Source organism: Thalia democratica, chromosome 7, assembly GCF_965202585.1.
Source record: "Thalia democratica chromosome 7, ktThaDemo2.hap1.1, whole genome shotgun sequence".
Lineage (NCBI taxonomy): Eukaryota > Metazoa > Chordata > Thaliacea > Salpida > Salpidae > Thalia > Thalia democratica.
Window position 1 is genome coordinate 38,617,613 of NC_139171.1, and position 21,971 is coordinate 38,639,583.

The 21,971-nt window shown below is 27.0% G+C and overlaps 1 protein-coding gene across 1 annotated transcript; it reads right to left on the reverse strand.

Moving 5' to 3' along the window:
- Positions 1-1,550: 1,550 nt before the first annotated feature.
- Positions 1,551-20,222, reverse strand: LOC145841040 (nuclear factor 1 A-type-like). The gene is made up of 12 exons (XM_082948398.1): positions 19,768-20,222; positions 8,255-8,448; positions 7,933-8,086; positions 5,761-5,941; positions 5,041-5,094; positions 4,717-4,788; positions 4,218-4,359; positions 3,575-3,729; positions 3,168-3,242; positions 2,772-2,908; positions 2,277-2,414; positions 1,551-2,059 (listed from the first exon to the last, which is right to left on the reverse strand). The coding sequence occupies exons 1-12, from the start codon at positions 20,203-20,205 to the stop codon at positions 2,042-2,044; spliced, it is 1,758 nt and encodes a 585-aa protein (XP_082804524.1). The 5' UTR covers positions 20,206-20,222; the 3' UTR covers positions 1,551-2,041.
- Positions 20,223-21,971: the final 1,749 nt, after the last annotated feature.

The following is a 21,971-nucleotide window of genomic DNA, read 5'->3' on the forward strand; positions in this document are numbered from 1 at the left end:
ATTTAATTAATACAACTTGTTAAACTTTGATAAGTTAATTTAAACTGTGAAAGTATATTTTTTATATCTTAAATAACGACAATAATTTATATTTAAAATCTATGCCTAAATATAATATTTAAACTTATAATATTTAAAACTGTAAAAAACGTGAAAAAAGAACATTTAAATTTTTTTAAATAAAAGACTATTTTTTTAAGTTCTAGTTTTTCATTTTTTTAAATAGTGTAAATTCTAAAAAAAATGCTTGTTTACTGTATTATCTAGTTATTTTAGATTTTTCAAGTTATTTAGAACATTTAACTGTTAGAATTTTAAAATCATTAAATTTTTATTTTGTAAATAAATTAAATTAATAAATGTATTTACGTTCGCAGTTATGTTTTTTGTTTACATCCATACACTTCAGGAAAATTGTAAAAATAAAAGTTCACAGCTTTTCTTATAACTTGTCTGTAATATTTGAAATAAAGCTAATTTTGTGAAAAAAATCTATAATATTATGAGCAACTTACAGTCAAATTAACTAATTAAATTAAGTTAGTAGGTGTTAAAGTAGAAATAGGCACTTTAACAAAAACAAAATTTATAGACCAGTTGCATATTTTTTTAACTTTATAAAGTTAAAGGACATGTATAAATGTATAAATATAACATATAATACTTTAAAAAACTGCTGTTGAATTAAGTTAACTATGTTTTGAAATTTAAAAAATTTAAGACATATTGTTTCATATTTTTTTAGTTATATTAACGTTTTTATTTTTACAAAAAACACAACTTTAACTCTGTTCTTTCAATTAAAAAATGCCTTTTTGTATAATAAACTGTAGTTGATAGATACTTTTAATGAAAATGAAACGACTTTTCTAAGCAAGGGTTGCATCACTTTGCTTTTCACTGTATATAACTTTTTTTTAAGTTATTAGAAATTATTTACGTAAAACCAAGACTAGTTAGTTTGGGTTGAAGTATTTTCTGTATTTAATTTGGTTAGTTTTTACTAGTTGATTGAACTTTTACAAATCTAATTTATTTAGAAAACCTTAGAAAAAGTTTTTCATGGTTTATGAATTTACTTGATTAGTTTTTTAAATGTTAAAAAAAAAATTCAATATATACAAAGGTACAAACATATATACAAATGTCTCGAAAACAATTAAAACTAAATGTTTTTATACATACTGAACAGTTTTTACACATTCTTAAATTAACGAGAAAGTTTAATTATTTTAAGAGTTTTTTAGCGTCTCATAAGTTGTTTTAATTGATTAATCAATACAAAGCATATGAGTAAGTTATAATATATATGCCTAAAAATAATGTGTTTTTTTAAGCTATATGTACGATTTTTATAAGTAGGTCTACTTATTCTTTAACACATATAATAAAAATAAACTTAAATATAAATAAAAGTTATTCCAAAATTATTATTAATTTTTAGTTAGACTTGTATAAATTTTAAAGTAAACTGGTTCTTATTTATTTTACGTAACCTACATACTAACTTACGGGATAGACAGTAAATTATTCATTCAATAAAACGCAAGAACAACACTAGTATTTTTTATTATAAAAAGACTCAGAATAAGCACAAGTAATCAATTGAAGAATTGTTCGAAACGATTTTAGTAAACGACCGTAAAAAGTTTAGTCGTCATGATGTAATTGCAGCAGAAAAACAATAATGAAGATAAAGGAAAGCTTTAAATTAAATAGTAATATTTTAACACGATTAAAACAGTGCTACTTTATGATTGATTCAAAACATCCTAGCTTTTAAACCATGTTAACACTACGCAAACGAAGTAAGAAAAATCATAATACCATAAAAAGTATGTGGATCTTGATTGAAAGTTTTAAAACTGATTTAAAACTAGAAGAATGAAAGGTAATGAGTATAAGCAATTAAACTTCGTTTATATGCTTCAAAAACAGAAATATTTTTAAGTAAAACCTTTATGTTCCAAATATTTTTCATTTGCGTAGTAATGCTACAACGCAATAATAACTAACTGTTTTCTTATTTTGTTTATAAAGGTCACGATACTTGTTGAATCTGTTAAAAAAGTTAAGTTGGTTTTTCAAAGCATAAATAAAAGCTGTGTTTAATTTCTCTACCGATACCCAAGTCTTTTAAATCTGAGACTTTAGCTATCAGTTTTTGTGTTTAAGCTGTCTTTAAAAATCCAAAATAAATAACATACATTTATTATTAAAAAATTGTAGTTTCGATATGTAAGAATTCAACTAGTTAATACGAATAAAAAACTTACTTGAGGCCATGCATCCGAAGGTGCGGTCTCAAGTCCAGGGTTCTGTCGAGACATTTGCTGGACTGTCCTTGAAGTTGATTGGGCTAAAGCAGCGGCCGGAGAGCCAAATGGCATACCATGAGGTCGGTAAGACAATATCTATTTATTTTTTGTAACTTACATTTTGATAGTAAGTTTAAAAAATAGACCAGAAAAAAAAACTTATAGCGTTTAAATTAAACAAATTAATCACCTAAACAAATCATTTAAGTTCAAAAAATAGTATTAACTACTGAAGTTTGGTAAATACTACGTATAATAACTGCGTATAATAAATATTGCAGTTTTAAAAAAATAAACTTTAGTTATATTGCTTAAAAACTTATTTATTTCATTCAGTAAAACAAAATCAATTTTTTTTTTTTAACCGTTAGTATTTCTTTTTAATTTGACGCTGTTATTTACCTTATAAACAAAACAACGCTAGTGTATATATGCTTACTAAAAGTTTCATACCTGCGACGGAGCTGTGTGCTTAGCAGCTTCTGCGGATAAGCAGGCCAGCTGAGCGAATTCTTTGAAGTCTTGGTTCGGATGGTAGAACGATTGTGAGTAGGGAAACGGGTGAACTGTGTGCCAAGCAGCGTGTGATCCTAAATTTTTATTAATTAGGTTGTTGTCAAAATAAGACACTGTTTTAGGAATCCAATTGTTTATGTTGAACTATGTCTAAATTAGTTTTATTGACGTCATGTAATAAAAGTAATCGTATGCTAAAAAGTTTTAAAACGTTATTTTAAAATACTTGTTTTTGTTTTATAAAACTTAAAACATAATTCATCAAGATTAGTAGTATATTTTTTGATTTTAAGTGTGTTTTGCGATGTTATTTGTAAAATTTAATGTTCTAACCTTGCAATCTTGGAAAATGAGCTACATGGCCGGCCGAAGGATTGCCAGCTGACTGAAATATCTCATTTCCACTACCTGAAAATTGTTAGTTTGAAAATGTGTGGTTGCAAATCGCAAGCTTAACATAAGAGTGTTTCGTTGTAACACTAAAAGTTTACCGTTTCTAAAACTCATCATCAAATTAAAATCTAACTAAATGATTTTCTCAGCTTTCTAACATTTAACAATACCAAAACTACTTCTAAATTACTAAAACGGTTAAACCATTAAAAGACTTTACTTTAGCTTTATTGTTTCGTCTTTGCTTATTGTAACATAAAAAACTCGATGGCTAGTTTTAAAATTATAGAAATTTTTTTTTTTAAATTAAACCTCGTTGTAGAACACTAATTTAAGTAAAAAATTACCAGGATGCCATGTTCCGCAAGGATGGTGAGGTCGGTTGTAGAAACTCGAGTTTGCCGCTGCCGTGTCGTTAGCTGCACCGTTGTCGAGCCCGTTTGCATCCTCAGTGGACATTTGAGAGCTTGCTGACGACTTCATACGTTTCGGCTGTGAGTGACTGTGGAAATACGATTTTGATAAAACTATTTAACTTTTAATTGAAAAAGTATAGATTTTAAGCACATAAATAAAGGTTTGAAAATAGTATATTACAGTCATACATAAAACCTGTTGTACAATAGTAGTGCTCCAATAATCTAACTAAGATATAAAGTATTATTAAAAACATTGACTTTAGACAACTTTTAAGTACAAACGGTGTTTCAATAATTTTCTTTAGATAGTTGTTTAGTTTTATGTTCAAATTTTATTCAAAAAACCTAACTTTGCTTGAAACAAAGTTTTTATTTATGATTAACAATATTCTATTTTATATGCTAAAAAACATATATTAAAATTAACTTACTGAACAACCTTAAGTTATTGTCTTAGCTTACAAACTTGTAAGTCACAAAAATTTACTTATTAGACTAATTTATTTTTGCTGGTAATACTGAATATATATTGTTGTATAACACTTTATTTGTTTATGGTTTATTTTCAAACCTTGCATTGTGCCTGGTGTTGTGGTCGAACAAAGTAGTTGCGACTCTTCCATTGTTGTGATGATGATGGTGAGAGTAGTAGTAAGAGTCGGCAGGGTTCGGAATAATAGAAAAGCTGTGCATATCTCCGGTCAAAATGGGCTCTGTGCAGTGTGAGTTTTTTTTAAGGCTGTTTTTGTTCAGTTAACATTTTTCAGTAAATGTTGTTAATGTTAATTAATATAATTTACATTTTGTAGGAAACACTGCATTGAAACATTAAAACATATTTTAATTTTTTTAGAGTTGTTTATAAATATGGTTGAAAAAAAAAAGTGAAATGATTTTTTTTCAGGCAATACATTACTTTTTCAAGCTTTTGAAAACTAAACAGTTTTTTTTTTAACTTTAAAGTGTTGAACTAAAAAATAAATATTATTTTATTTTTTTTTTTTTGTATTAAACTGCTTTATATAGTCATTTTGATGTATAGAACTGTTGAACAAAATTTAACTACTTACGTTTTGCAACTCTGTATATTTCTTTTACACCAAAAACACCCGATGTTCTAAAACATGGCGAGCCTCCGATGACTAAAAAATATTTATTTTTGTTTTTTAATTTATAGTTTAATTAAAAAAAATGTAGAAGTTATAGCTTTCAATTGGTATTACAGTTCAATTGCTAATATAAAAAAATACTTATATATATACACCTATTTAATTAATTTTTAACAAAATTAAACAAAAACAAATAAACTTTATTATTGTCTATAAAAAATCAAAAAGTCAGTGTCTTGGACTTGGTTCAAAACAATAAATAAAATAGTAAAATTAAATTAAAACCTTTACTAATATCTTCTTTTAAAGTATCTTCGTCATCACGTCCGTCTGATGACTCTGTTTAATTAAAAACCTTTTTAAATTTTAAGTTTATTAGATTTAATAACTGTAGAAAAATAATGTAAGTAAAAAGTCTGTTTAAATCTTAAACCTAAGAAATACACAAACTGAAACTTACGCTGAAAAATAGTTTAATACATGTTGATAAGGTTTGAAAGTATTTTTAATTCAATACTTACAATCACCTTTTAAAAGTTTTTTAATTAATTTTAAGTATTTAAATTGATAAGTAAGGCTTTTGTAATATTGTATACTGTATAAACCAATATTATTAAAAGCAAAATATAATGAAGTAGCTAATTTTCCAACAAAAAAATAATAAAACATGTTTTGTAGTGTAGCTTTATGTACACCATTTTGATTAAATTTAGAAAGATATAAACTTAATTTGTGTTGCAATAGGGTTAATTAGATTCTTCTTTTTGATAAAAAAAAAATATTTTTAAGGATTTTATTAAAATAAAATATTTAAATATATTTAAATGTGAGAAAAATTATTAAGAATCAAAAATTAAAAATAGACGTGCTCGTTTTAAATTTAACTAAAAATTTTTTTACACAAGTTTGTTGTTATACTGTAAGCTAAAATATATCTATTCTAATGCTTAACTATTAAAGGTTGTCTCAATCATATGTTAAAACATTTGTCGTTCAAAAACAAACCTTCATCCTTTGCGTAATTAGCAAGATACAGGTCAAGTTCTTTGATTGTGACTGATATATGAAAAGGTTGAACACATAATCCAGAGTTTTGACCGCAACTTTTGCATAGCCTTTCTCCATCTGTGCTTTCTAAAGGTAAGCCTCTGAACAGAATTATCATCACTAGGTCTAGTCTCCAAACCTTTTGTTTAAGTAAGTAAAATTCAAAATAAACTAAAAATTAAACTTATAATAACTTTTCAAACCAAATTTGCTTTTTATCGAAACAACTTGCTTTTTATCGACAACTTATTCTAAATCTTTGAAAGACTTAAAATTTAATTAACTGCTCATTTTTATAATTCATAAATAAAATAACTAGTTTTATATTTAAGGGCATTACTGTAGTTACAGTGTAGTATATGATAAGTTTATTTTATAATTAAACAACTTTTACAAAATAATTTTTTAGCTATTAAAACTTAAATATTAATCAATGAAATATAGTTTGTTTCTTATAGATTTGTTGACAAACTTCTACTTATTGAAAAACTCGATCAACATTTGATTTTTAAGAAACATTTCATCAAAGTTAGCGTAATTTTATCGAAAAGTTTCAAAATCCTCTACATGTTTTTACTACTTCAGCTTAAGCTATACGCAATAGTTAAGAAAAAGTAAAAACTTTGTATGATTATTTTCTAGATAAACTTAAGAGTCACCCAAAATAAGTTTAAAGAGAATGCAAACAGATTATGATAAAATTAATTCTATTAAGGTGCAAACAGTGTCAAAGTAATTAATCAAACAAAAGCATCAATGAAAAGTTCATGTCTGGATAATCAGAACGGTTTATGTCAGTGGAAATGACACGCTCGAGTCGGCAAATGGGGACAGTACTGCTTTCAAAAAGGAGACAAATCGAATTAGAAGGGCGATTTTGTGAGTCGTCAACGTGACGTCAAAAAGTTGTCATAGTGACCAGCAATTCTCAGTAGGATAAGCGAGTAGGCAGCGATCAAAAAGCAACAAGTTTGCAGTAAGTGAAAATGACAACTGTCCATGTGGGAATAACTAGCTGTTTATCAGAACTACTTGTTTTTTGTCGTGATAACTTAATTTTGAAAGGAAATTACAAAAAACTTAGTTCTAACAAGTAATTTTTTTCAAAAAACATTCCTGCCAAGTTTAATAAGAAGGAAGGGGTCATGCTTAATCGGATTAAGTTAAGTTGCAATGCTCGTAGAAATATTTATTTTCTACTCATCTCGGCAAATTAGTCTGTTGAGTTGTTTTAGTGGAATGTGACGTCATTAAGTCAAAGACGAAGCTTTGTAAAACGCACAGCTGACAACGAAATCGAAAGTTAAACTTTTTCTTGACCCCGTATATACCAAAAGCTAATTAGGCGAGATTTGAAGATTTGCAAGGATTTGTTAATTAATTATGAACTAATTCTTTATTAGAAATTATTGTGAAAGAACTTTAAAACAGAGTAATATATTTTTTAATTTATTAACTAAATGTTTGAAATATGCTTAAAATATTGAATAATAGTTTAGTTTAATTAGTTTTGAAATTTTAAAAGACATTGTTGCTCAGTCATTCAAGTTTTATAGCTACAACTTATTTTTTAAAAGCTACTATTTTTGAAATACATGCTTTGTTGCCATCTTAAAACTTAAAAGCTTGTTTAACTAGAAAAAAAAAACCTTTTTGATATGAAGTTTTTCAAATGTGTAAAAATATAAACCTATGATTCAAAGAACGTTTATTCGAAATAATTTATATTTTACAGTAATAATTACATTTGTACTAAAATTATATTTTTGAATTATTTTTGCTGTAATATAACTATTTGATATTTTTTGTTGTTTTAAAATTCTGAAACTTAAATGTTTTAAAGCCTTCTAAAAGCGTAAAATCAAAAAGTATGCTGAATCTTCGTTTTTGTGTTAAAAAAGTATATACTTATAGGTTTTTTTAAACTGTTGTTTGGAACGAGATTTTTGTTTATATTTTAAAGTTTTTTAATTAAGTTTTGAATAAGATACATACACATTTGATAAATTATTATAAAAGTTACAAAATAGTTATCGACAGTATTAATTAAAAACTTGTATTAACCAGTAATGCGTCTTTTTATCATCAAAACACTTTGTAAGGAACTTAATCACTATCAAATTGAAATACCTTGTCAGCTTGTCTTAGACAGTCAATTCTTCTTATTTTTCCTTTTTGATCTGGGTTGCTGAGAACACAGCACGCTGGTTTCTTACCGGTCACTGACAAAACAAAGTCCTCGCGGCACTCGGGTCGGATGTCCTTGCGCAACTTGGCAAGCAATCTGGAATGAAGTCTACTTAAACCTTTTACACTATTACTACTTGTTTAAAAAAAAAAAAGATTGTAAACTCTGATGAAAAGTGTTTCTTTTATACATAACATCAAGTCATAACTAAACTATATTTTTCAATTAATATTAGTTAACAGCAATTCATTTAAAACAACGAACCTCGACGCCCACTTTTGCTTCACCTCGATCTTCTCCCTCAGAAGTTCCTCCTTGACGCTCTTCTCCTCCTGCGGAGTCATCCTCTTCTCGTGCTTCTTGAAGAACTTCCTCTTGCGCGCCTGCAGGTTGAACCAGGTGAAGGCGAACGACTTGACGTGCGGCATCAGCGCCTCGATGAACGGGTGAAACTCGTCCTGTTGTGACGTCATAATAGCTGAGTGATCGTGCTGGTGCTGCGGCGAAATCATGTCGCCAGTGGGGTAGTTAAAAAGCAAATTGCTCGGCTCGTGCGAAACGTAATCGAACTGCTTCGCGCCTCGCCCCTCCAACCCCTTCGCCGGCTCGCACAAGTGCGCGTGCTGCGAAACGTTGGAACCGGCCGAGCTTCGGTTGTCGATCGGGGAATTTCCCTGCATGCAAACCGAGTGGCCGATCATGTTCGGGGACACGTCGATGCTGACCGCCGCGTCGCCGCTAGTTGGCGTCAGCTGCTGGTTGTGAACGACGTTGATGACGTCAGACGGGCAAATCTGCTGGTTTTCGAGGGGCGATGACGTCATGTAGGGGCTGTTGCAAGCTATGCCGCCTTGATGAGACGTTATAGGGAAGTTTTGTGGCAAAGTTGTCATAATATGTACTTTTTGATTGTTTTTTTGTCAAATTTCTTACGAATATAATCTATTTGAAATCAAGTGTGTTAATTATAAAAATTTATATGACAAAAAAAAGTATTAAATTAAGTATTTATATATATGCACTTGTAGACAGGTTTTATTAAGTTTTGTTTTACAATACTTTGAATTTTTTAAATTTATTATGTAGTTGATTAAGCTGAAGAAACTTCAAAATTTAAAAAAAACATATATGTATAAAATTTAAGAAAACTTAGACAACTATCAAAAAAGTAAAGAAAAAACATTAGTAATGTATACAAAATCAATTTCTTAGAAAGTTAGTAAATAACTCTTAAAATTAACAAAATTATGAAAATATTAGTATCAATGTTTTTTTTTAATGTAAAAATAAAATATATAATTTTAGTAAAGAAATTTGACAACAATATACAATTTTTATTTTTAACCTTAAATTAAAAATTTTACTTAGAGTTATTAGTTAAATTTTTTTATTAATTACTTAAAATTTTTGAGCTTTCACATCATTATTTATAGTTTTTTATTCTATTTGTTTAAATTATTTATATAAAGGGCGTAATAAAAACTCTTTTAATTTGAAAATCTGAATGCTAAAATAAAAAATCGACTTTTCTTACGATTGTCATACTTTTTTAACTGCTTAAAACTAATCAGTATTGTAAATACTTCTTATGTTTGATGAATACTTTTACAAGTTTTTATATGATGCAACAAACTTTAAGACAAGTAGTTCCTAAAAATCTTTAAAGTTGTGCACAGAAACTACTGAAAAAAACTCTATATTCATTAAAAAAGTTATTATGTACTACTCTTTTACTAACAAAATTTGTTTTATTTTGTTTTAGTTGTTTTCTATTGTTAGTAAAATACTCAATATAGTTAGAAGTAAAAAAAAATATCTTTTGAGTACAAGTCGATATGCACTACGATTGTTTTAAAAAAAAGTGTTTAGTTAAATTTCTATGCACACCTTTGCACGCTTAGAGATTTACTGCTATAAACATGGCTAAAACTACATTTTTTGTTTATAGTTGTTTTAGTTCAAAAATTTTTCAAAACTTTAATATGATCGAACTAGTTTTATTTTTAGTTTGAATTAAGACATCATGTCGTAAAGTACCATTTATTTATATTGACATGAATTTGTTTGAAAGATAACCTAATAAGAAGTTCTTGAAAACTTTTTAACTAAACAGCGAATTGTTTGCGCTTAACTTAAAAAGAAATTAAAAATTTATAAAACTAATACTGAACTAAAATACTTACTAGCTGTTTGTTTCTATTAAGGTTGTATTAAAAGTAAATCTTTTTTTTACTGATGTTAAAATCAATTAAGTTTAACTTTTAATAAAAAACAAATTATGTTTTCCCATAACTCTAATTCATAACAAAATTTTTATGAAAAAAAAAGCTAACTTTTACTATCAAAACTTTTAAAAAACTAATTGCTTTACTAGCACGTCTCAATTAATAACTTAGAAAACAAAGTCTGAACCATAATGATGTTTGATAGCCTTTGCGAACAAGTAATATTGAAACGTTCAATGAACTTAGCGAAGTTTGAGAAGTCCGCAAGAAAAAAGAAAACAAAAAAAGGCCATCCTTGACGCATCTTTTCGCTATAACGTAACATTTACTTGAGTTAGGAGTTTTTAAGCTTAAAACTTATTTACAACTTTCGCTTCGTGTGTTAGGCTTCCGTTTTTCTTTCGCATGTTTTTTTTCCCAAATGTCATGATTTTGTAATTGTCACGTTGCTACTGTTGTTTGCTTCAAAGCTCGGCTTTTTTAAAGGTGGCAATATGTAACAAAGGTGGTGCTTTTAAATTTTCTAAGCTTCAATAAAAAGTTGTTATCAAAACAATTAAAATTTATTTCAGTAGTGCTTGTGTGAAATTTATTTTTATGACTCTTGTTTCACCGATTGTTTTTATTGTTGCGGGGAAACTTTTATTTGTGTTCACGATGCAAAAATACTTTCCCACATTTTTCTACACCTGCATTTATTTCAGTATAACAAAACTAACAAACAACGTTAAACTTTCGTTGTTTAAGCTTAATAAAAAACGACGAATCTAACTTTATTGCAATATTAAACTAGTTTTATGAAAGTATACTGCATCAAATACTCAACAAAAATACTAAAAAAAATCATTTTTTTTTACTGTAACTGAATAAATTTTTAACAGAGTTAAATGATTAACTTATGTTTAAGGACTATGCTAATATTTTTATATTTTGAAAGTACTAGAGTGATTCTGCAAAACAATATTACTCATTATTTCACGAGCTGAAGTAAATCTAACCTAAATAAAGAAAAAAAAAACTTTAAAACTTTTAAATGCATATACAAATTATTTCCTCTGATACAAAAAATGGTGAAACTCAAACTTGAGTTATTAAATAATAAATACATTAATAAAAACAAAAAGAGTTAATAATAATTAGCTATTTAGTTTATTAATAAAAATTTTAGTTATTTTCATATTATCACTATACTTATAAATTCTAGATAAGTGTCAGTATTTAAACACACATAAAATAAAAACTAAATAGTATTATAAACAACTCTTTTTTTTCGATCCAATAAAATAATTCTACTTGAAAATATATTTATATTAAAAAAATACCTAAAACTTTATTAAAAAACAAATAACTTATTAATACACGTACTTGTGTACAATACTTGGTTGTTCAAATTTTTATTTGTTATTTCAGTTACTTAATTATCAGTTATGTTTTTTAATTGATGTAAAATGTTTAAAAGTTTTTGATAATGTTTTTTTCTTTTAGCTAACTTTTATACAGAAAAATTTATGTTCTCAAGTATTTAACTATAAGAATTGTTCTGCTAATTAATAATCACATAAATTACTTCATTAAGTACAGTTTTTAGAACTTAAAAATGCCTGACAGCTTTTAGCTTGCCTCTAAAGTAACAGTTTTTTTACGTAAAACATCTATTTCAAGGACGCAAACTTCGCTGAAACAAAGCAGCAGCGAACTAGCTCAGCTGCTCAGCAGAAAGAGCTTCACTGTGATACAAAAGAATAAAGTTTCAGAGGCCACAAACAAAAAAAAAACTTCAGGCTGAAATGTCGTTTCGATTTGAACTATTTTCCATCACACAATGCATCGCATCATCGGTTGCAAGTCAGCAGCGAAATAAAATGTTCGCGGCAACTGAGTGACAAGTGAGCTTTTGTACCGCCGCCGCAGCCGAGTTCGAGTCGCGATCTGTAGAGAGGTTTGCGCGACATTTTAACGAAGCAGCAACGGGCTGGAATATCGATGTGTTTCCGATAAATTGTGGCAATCAGCTGCGTGCTGGGGTGCAGCTCGCTAATGTGTTGACGTTAAACTGAACAATTATTCCAACAACCACTAAACAGTAGTTTGTTGCAGAAGTGAGGACTGTTGGGTAGGTTAGTTAGTTTTCTGCGCTACTATGATTGCTCTCAAGTTCCTTTTGCGTGTACACATTTATACAATTTTGTTTGTAACACTTATTGATAGCCTTAAAGTTAAAAGTTAAAAAAAAAATTATTTGTTTAAAGTTTCAACTAATTATTCAAATATTGACTGTTTAAACTAACGACCTAACACATTACCAACAAAACTCTATTGTGGTACTAATTTTTAGAGACCGAAAAAACTGAATTTAAGGTACAGTATATTAAAAACTAAACACTGTAAATTTTAAAAACAGTACTATGTCAGTACAAAACTATATTAATAAAATTTTAAAACAAATAATTTTCAACAATTGACTCAACTAAAAGTATTTGCCTTTTATAGATTTTTTTCTTAAAGTAAAACTTTTTTTTTCAAATTATGTTAATTCCATTACGTATATTTTTTAAAGACAGATTTCAAAAAGATATTTAAAACCAAAAACTAAGCTTACCTTGTAACTAACATTAATTAGAAAAATCTTAATAGTATAAACTTTCAGTGACTTTATTGATTCTTGTGGCGCTGGAATAAACCTTAACTTAAGTTGTCAGTACACCATGGGTGAAGCTTATTTACTAAACAGCTCAATAGAAGCATAATGTTTTCACAATAAACAAGGGTTGTAAGTAATTAACTGGATAGTAGAAACAAATTAGCTCGCTTGCTGAAGCTTTGCTTTTCAAACCATGAAGAAATTTGTCAACCTAAACAAATATTAGTAAATTAAAGCAGGATATTACTAACTATCACCGTAGTGCTGTCAGTGAAAATTATTGCATTTTTTCTAGCAACTTAACAAAAATGGCGTCCTTCGCTCAAGTTTAAACCTAAGGTCATCTTGATGCGAAGCAATTTAAGTCGCTGGTTAATTCTTGAAGAAGCAGCTAAATATTGATGAGGCAATGGCTTTAATATTTAATGAACAGCAGTGTATATAGCGACATAAGTGAATTAACCAGATAATGTAAACGCTTGTTAAACATTAAAACTTCTACTATCCTCACACAATATTACTAAGTGAAAATTAGTGACAAAATATCATAACTAGCTATAATTAAAAGAAGCTTAATTTAGTATTTCGTATAAAAAATCGTTTAGCTTGGCAATAAAGTTACTCTTTAGGATGAGTTTTATTAAAAACCAAGTTCAAACATTGTCTTGGACAGTTTACAAGTATTTAAGTTACTCTTTGTATGTCGGTTTAACTTTTTTTTACCACAGAACGTGTTTAAAGGTTTTATGGGTCAATAGTTTTTTTTATCACGTTATATAAAAAGAAAAATATAAAATAAATCTAATGCTTAACTTATTTTAATTTTACATTTTTTGATTTTCTAATTAGTTTACAAAGTAACAACCCTTGTTCAAAAAAAAAAACGTGTATAAAAAACTTTACTTGGCATCTGAAAACATGATTTGAATAATAATAAAAACAAATCTTTTTGAAGATGCTGCCAAAACTGGACTTTAAATAACTGAATAAAATTTAAAACTGAAAAAAAACCATAACTTTTTGTTATAGCTTCAGTAGCAGGATACAAAACTGAAAAGAAATAAGATAATCAATCAAAACTCATGAATTTTGTGAAATCTACCAAATATGGTACGTTTGCTTGTCCTGATTTAAAACTGCAAAAAACCAAAAATTTTAAACAAGTAAAAAATGGACAAATCCTGGTTAATGAACTTCAAGTCTAAACTCAAAATTAAATTTAAATAAAATTTTAAAAATTTATATGTAAAAGCTATCAAAAAACTAGATTTAAACTACCACTTTGAACTAGTTAAAAAAATCTAGATTTTTAAATTTATTTTATTCCTAAATTCAATTATCATCTTAAGCACAATGTAAAACTCTAAAAAATAGCTTTTTTCAAATAATGAAATTTCAATCAGAACAGTTACTTTGATTTTTTTTTTTCTCACAAATTTTTTGCAGCTGTGCTATTTTAAATATAAACAAACTTATTATTTTTTATTTTTTTTTCATTAAATTTAAACAGATATACAAAAAATATATAAGTACTGCTCCTAAAACATTTCCATAAAAATTTATTCAAAATATAGTTTGTGAAATTTCCTTTTTTGTTTACAATTTATAAAAATTTGTAATTTTTTTATACCATTTCTAAAAAATTAAACCAAGAAACACTTATTTTTTGGGTTTTTAATATATATCATAAAATTTGAATCATTCTTTCAACTGCTGGACATTATTTATACCTCTCAGAACTATTTTTCCTTTAATTAATTATTGATTAAAACCTCAAGATAAAGTTTTTTTTAAACTAAACTAACTAGTACTTGTTAACAAATAGTTTCAATTCTGAAGAAGTTATCCAGACACTATAATTATTAAATAAAATACAAACTTATAGCCTTACCGTGATTTTTTTCTATACATTAGGTATCTGACCATAACTTTCAGTCGCTTTCTTTATTGTTCATTTTAATAAACTTTATTTCGTTTTATACTTCGACTTTTGCGGAAGTTTACGGTTTTATGAATGTTTTTATATATTTGTGAGTGTTTTTATAGCAACTCGAAAAAAAAAATTGTTTTTCATTAAAGTTTTAGTTCTGATAATACAAACTATTTTGAAAATTCAAACACAAATATAATTACTTTGTTGATTTTATTTAATTGTTAAAAAAATCTAATCTAAAAATTTTCAGTCGAATATGTTTCCTTAGTTGATACTGTCGATTGACGATTGCATATAAGAATACACGATTTAAGATAAAAGTTTATACTTAAATTTTAATAAATCACGTTATCAAATATTTTCAAGTTTATCAACTGAAGTAAAATGAAACAAAAATCACGATATCGTTACATGTATTTGATGACATCATAAGTACAATAAATTAACTTCCGTTTGAAATTAAATGTTTCGTAATAATTAATTTCTTCTTACGGCTATCGTTAACAAAAACTAGACAACAAAAAATTTAAGTTATTTAAAAATAGTTGAGTAAAAAACATATCTTCTTTTTTTAATACAAATTAATACCAAACTCACAGAAAACGAAACCTTATGCAATGCAAACTAGCTTTTGCCTATGTAAATATTTTTTATTATTATATCGACCTTCTTGTTACTGTTAATGTCCTTTTTCGAAGAAAGCCTAAACTTTTTATAAAAATATTAAACTATAATCAGAACACGTTTAAACATTTAAAAACCTAAAATCAGGTTTATTTAAAGTTTTATGAAAAATAAAACGCTTACATCTTTATTTATTTTTTGATTAAGATAGGTAGTCGTAATCTACCAGAAAGAAAGGTTATAAGACTTATATTTGTATACTTACAAATTTATACGTACATTTTTTTTTAAATAGACAGTTTTGGTATTCAACATAAATAAGGATTTTTGAAGTACTGAAGTGCATACATTTTATTTCGTTAAAAATAATTAATTTTTTTACCATTAAGTAACGTAAAAATTGTATGTACAATAATTAAAAATTGTTTTAACATAGTTTTAAGAGTTTATAGTAGCCGTATAGTTTATTATTTACTTTTGTACAGCCTTATATATCATTTAGTTAAACTTTAACTTTAACTAAACAAAAGACTTCTTGAGAAACAAAAAGTAAATAACGAATAATTTGTTAGGCTTATAAAAACTAATTTTTATTTTTATTTTAAAGAATTTATAGTTAATAAAATAGTCTTTATTTATTATTTTTTTAATCATTATTTCAACTACTATTAATTCAGTTTTATAAAAACTAAATTTTGTAAAGTTATGTCTATGTAAAACTATAACGTAAAATAATAATAAAAACTTTTTAAAATAGTATTTCTTAATTTTAATACGTAAGATTATGATATGCACACTAAGTGACTTAAGAATAAAAACAGTCAGACTTTAAATATACCAGTAAAATATTTATTGTAAAATAATAATCTATGTTTTTTAAAATAGTATTGTAAAGATTATAAGAAAAAACTACTGATAAAAATATGTTAGATTTTATTCTAATATATAAAGCTTATGTTAAACAAAATTAACAACTACAAATATTTTTAACATTGTGCAAACTATTTTAAAATTTATGACAACTCTTGCACAACTGGTCAATAAAATATTCGCACACGAAAGCATTACCTACTACATTATCTTAGAAGAAGGAAAGTAGTATGTATCAATTGTCTATCTTGGAACATAATGCAGAAGTATATTTAATAAAACAAGATTAACTGTATTCTTCTGTATTACAATTATTAAAAGAATCAGATATTTAAAGAAATAAAATAATTCAAGCTTTTTGATAAAAATCTAATTAATTTGTATTCAATAGCATCAGCTAGCGAGCGGTAATTTTTTGTTCATCATGATTTTGAAAGAAAAATTTAAGTTCGAGTATATAAAAATATATTCTTGGTCTTAGATTTTAACAATTTAGAAACCCCTTTTCTTTTTCATTGTATGAAATTTTAATTAACTTATATCATCTACACTTGTAGGTTTGTCAAAAGCTAAACGGTGTTAAAGCCTACAAAATATTGTAAAATATTTTTATTTTTAACTTTGAAAATAAACAAATGTTTAAAACTTATCAAGTAATTTTAAAAATATAGTAATTTATATAAAAAGTCTAAAATACTTTCAACGACGATCGTAAATTTTCTTAAACTATTTTGTTTCAATTAACAATTGTCATAATCAACTAAATATTAAATTTGTTTTTTAAGCCATGGAATTATCGCTTTTCTATGAAAAATAACAATGATTTTAAATAGTAGTAACGATATCACCAAAATATTAATTAAAAACTGTTTGAAGTAATCAGAAAAACAAAAGTAGTTGCAATATTAGAAATTTTAAATTAGTCTCTTGTTGGTGTAATAAATAAAACTTTATTATGATTTAGGTGATGCGTATTTAATTAGTTTTTTTTTTAATTAATTGTTTTTCTAACATGTAGCTGACAACAAGGTTGTTTCACATGCACTAAGCCGTAACTATCTTCAAAAAAATAATACCTTGACACTTTTTATCGTAGAATGTGTATTTAAAAAAAGTAAACAACTATATAACCATACGCTTCTGTTTTTGTACAATTTCTAAGTGTTAAAAAAGTGTAGATACATAAACAGCGAAAAGAAACGAATTAAAAAAGGTTAACATTAAACATTTATCGTTAAAATTTCTACGTAAATCGTTAAAAATACGAAACATTTACCTATTGATTTATCATAACATTTTCAAATTTAACTAAATATAGCATGTATCGCAGAATTATTTTGACAGTTGAGTTATTTTTCTGCATATACTGCGATGAAAATAAAGTTATTTATTGTACAAAAGTGTCAAAATTAGGGTAATTTTTGGCAGGCGACACAATAGTAAAATCAATGGGGTTATATCGCCAAGCTCATTAGTATTAACACTCAATTTAAAACAAATGAATAACAACATTGCGGCTACATGAGCTGTACGCAACTGTAACATAACGACATATGTTTCGGTTGGCAGAGACTTCGGCTCATACCAACTCGGTCCAATAAAGTTTGGCTCGGTCATTTATGTGCTGATTTATACTCAATATTTAAAACAATCGTTGCTCAGTTACTTGTCAGCATTGTGTATTGTATCATTTGGTACTAATGTTTGCGTGTTTAATTTTTGAGAGTTTAAGCTTGAGTTAGAATGTCAATTATTATTATGGTTTACGTTATAAATAAAAATGTTAAGTTGTGTCATAACCATGAATTAACTTTATAGAAGTTACAAAACTGACTAAAAAAACTGTTTATAAAGTACTTTTATAGATTAAATGTTTTTGTTTAACTGATGTATTAAAACACGTTGTTAAACAACCATATTTAAAACAATGCCATTCTTAAATTAGTTTGAAAAAAAGTTAACCTTTTCGTTGTTAGTTAGTTATTCGAGTCTTACGTTAATTGATAATCTAACATCAAAACAAATTGACTCCAACTCAATGAAGTAGTAATTGAATTTTAATTCATATCTAATCTCGGTAATTCGATTAATGTTACTGCAGTGCTGCCGTTCTCATGCTAATGCGAATACACTCACTTAATAGATATCATGTTTTTAAAGTGTTACTTATCATAATAGTGTACAACTAACTGGCTTGAACAAAACAAGTAAGTTTGACACGTTTCTACGCTAACTGTCTTTTAAAAGCACAGTAGTGTTTACTAACTGTTTATTCTAAATATCAATACCTACGTATAGCGTCGATCACTTAGTGTTTACAGTCATTGAAATAACGACTTAAACAGCTAAACCTTTCCCATCGCAATCTGTTTGTTGAAGCACTTTAGTTTCTACAAATCAAAACTGTGTGGCATTTTTCAAATAAATTTTCAATAAACGTCAAGCAAGTCACCTTTTGATTTCAATCGAGATTTGCGTGATCGAATTGCACGCCACTAAAGAAAGTATAAGTAGCAACTGTTGTGTTTAATTCGAATTTTTATGCGGCGCAGTTTAAATAAAAAAGTTAGCTGTAGTTGTTAAAAGTTTATTCTAACTTTCAATTTTGCTTCATAAACTTTTTTTGTTTACTAAAGTCTTTCTATTGACCATTTAGCTTGTATTTTCTGCATACAATTTAATAAGCTTAATTAAATACTTAAAAATAAGCGTTTATTAGAATATAATTTTACAGTTACAGGTACTACTGTTGACATTTTTATTAACAGTTCGTATTTAAATAGGTTAACTCAAGTATTTAAACTTTTATTTCTTCACTAAACGACTTATGATGTGCCTGCTAAGTTAAAAACCACTAACTAATAGATAACGATAAAAATAAATGCAAGTAGATTACTTGTTGATTGAATTAAACGAGCATCGACTTGATCCACTTTGTTGCTAGCTTTGCAGCGTATAGAATTATTTGGACAACTTCCAGCAAGTTTATACCGCGAACCACCTTAGCAAGGCTTGTTAAATTGACGAATTCATTTTTGACCCCCATATTTTAACTAATTGACCTCCAGAAGGCTCATAATGCGATTAACACGAGATAAAAGGATCAATAGAAAGTATAAAAATACAAACTTGTAAATTAGTACTCTCAAGTAAAATCTTAAATAGGTTTGCATAAAAATGGTAGTTAATTATTTACTTTTTTACTTAGTTTGACGCACACGTGTTAGTGTTTTTATAATTCTTAGCAGTTAGTGGCAAAACATTAAACCATATAATTTTTATTTTTGAAGTATTATATATTATAATAAACATAATCTCTACTAATTAACTAATATAAAAGCTCAACATAAAAACAAATTTTAATTTAAAAAAATTAGTTTATATCTATGTAAAACATACTTCAAATAGAGTTAGCTATTTATTAAACTTATAAAACCTAAACTATTATTCTTTGAACATTCATAACAATTGCAAGTGAACTAACTGTTGTTGTTGTGACGTAATAATCGGCGTTGTAGTCGCCCCGCGTGTTTATTGGCAAACTGGCCGTTTGAGAAAGCTGGTTTCCACTCTGAAAATGGCTTCCCACGGCGGGATGGTTCTGTATCAGGTGGTTCACCTCGGGCTGGTGATTCCTGACGAGCGCCTGGTCGAGCATCAGCTTGCGGTGCGCGATGTTTGTGACGTCATAGCTCGTCTTCGCCACGTCATAGGTGCTCAAGTTGAGGTTGATCTCGGAAGCGTTGTGGGAGGAGAGGGGCGTGGAAACGGATACTTGCGTCTGCTGCGGAGTGGAACAGGACTCCGTGGAGTCGGTGCAGCTCTGCTGAGGAGTGCAGCTTTGTTGGGAGGGAGGGCAGGCTTGCTGGGGGTTGCTGCCCTGGCAAGCGTCCCCGTAATTGTACTGCGCCTCGGATGTCATATTTGTCGTTTTATTTACTAGCTAAAACAAAACAGCGTATAAAAAATGCAATCACTTCTCTAAGTAATAACTCTGTTTTAGAATATAATAATTAAAAAGTGTTTGTTTTTTATTTAAAATAAACTATTTTGCAGTCAAAATCAAAATTAAAAGTATAGTTTTTTTTGAGTTTATTAACTATTTTTACTCATCTTTTATACAAAAAATATTTTTGAGAACTTTAAACAAAGTTTACAATTAATCTTTTTACAAGTATTACCGTGATTCTTTTTTTGGATATACTTTTTTACTTATATTAGTCCTTTTATAAAAGAATATCTCCATCATATTTCTAAAAAAAATACACAATATTCCTTAGGGACGTATTAAAAATATCTTGAAAAAAAACATAAGAATTAAGTCATTTAAGTCTAAAACTTATAGTTTATGTAGAAGTTCTTTTTGTTTAAACTTACTTTGTTAGACATTAGCAAACGTTATGCTTTGTTTTACATTTAGGAAATAAACACTTTTATTAACTAAATTTTCATTTTTTATGAAAAGAAAGTATATATAATAAAAAAAATTTTTGTTATATTTTTTGTTTTTGTTTTTAGTACATTTTAAATTCTTTTTATACTTTAGTGTTTGGTTGAATTTAGTTTAAAAAAGCTAGCTTTAATTTTTTGTATAAAATAGTTTCTTGTATTAATGATTTTTTAAGTAAGCTTATATTTTTTACTAAAATAATTTTTTAAGTCTATCAAAAAATACTGAATAAAACTTAATAATCTAGCTTTAAATTATTTTATAAATACACTACTTTAAGTATATAAAAAAAAGATATTAAACTGAAATAAAAAGCAAGCAATTTATCAAAATTGATAAAATATTTGAGAAAATTGAAGTATTGTATTTGATTTCCTACTTTTTTTATCTTATAAGTTTATAATTTTAACAACAACTTGATAAAATCTAAAAATATGAGTGCTTGAAAAATTTTTACTGATGTTTAGAACTATAGAACTATTTTTTGCTTGAAACTTAAGTATCATAACCATATGTTAATTTCACAACTTTTAAACCTGTTCAAAGTATAACTACTTTTTAAAAAATAAACTGTTCTTGTAAACAAATAAACGAAATAAAAAGCAATTATCTACTAATCACTTAAAACAAAGTTTTAAATCAAACGAAACAAGTTGTCCACTGACGACGGTTTAAGTTGCCTTTTTAACTAATTGAAGCTTTTAACAAATTAAGAACAATAAAAGTGTAAAACTAATAGTACTATCAGACGGCTTTTATCGACCAGCTTTTATGACGCAACACTATATTGAGACGAATGTACAAGTTCCGGTTATAAAGTTAGATAATTGTTAACTTTTACTTTTTACTTAGATTTTAAAATGTTACAAATTTATTGTTACCATTAAAACGTAAAAAACTACTACGAAGTTCAACCTAATATAGCCTAAACAACAAATTGTTTTCCCAAAATAAGAGCTTGCAACTTCACAACATTAATAATACATAAATTCAGTTTATACAAAAACGTCACCGCAAAACAGTTTTATTGCTGGCTGTCACTTTTGAAAATTTCCTACTGAAACGTTTCTGTTTGGTCATCGGCGAGCAGTCCTTTTTTTTTCACGCAGCAACAAACTCTCTTGCTCGTGCTTTTGACCGGCGCGCATCGTTGGAAGCAATGGCTGAGCAAGAATGTAATCCGGCGAGTTCAGAGGAATTAAACTGAGCAGTCTCAATAAGCAGCTCATTACATTAGC

Excerpts from the sequence above, each read along its gene's own strand:
- LOC145841040 (XM_082948398.1), bottom strand. The coding sequence starts at position 20,205 with ATGACATCCGAGGCGCAGTACAATTACGGGGACGCTTGCCAGGGCAGC. Across the intron at positions 3,730-4,217 it reads AACACCAGGCACAATGCAAG|TCACTCACAGCCGAAACGTA; the intron begins GTTTGAAAATAA and ends GTATTTCCACAG. Across the intron at positions 2,909-3,167 it reads TCATTTTCCAAGATTGCAAG|GATCACACGCTGCTTGGCAC; the intron begins GTTAGAACATTA and ends ATAAAAATTTAG.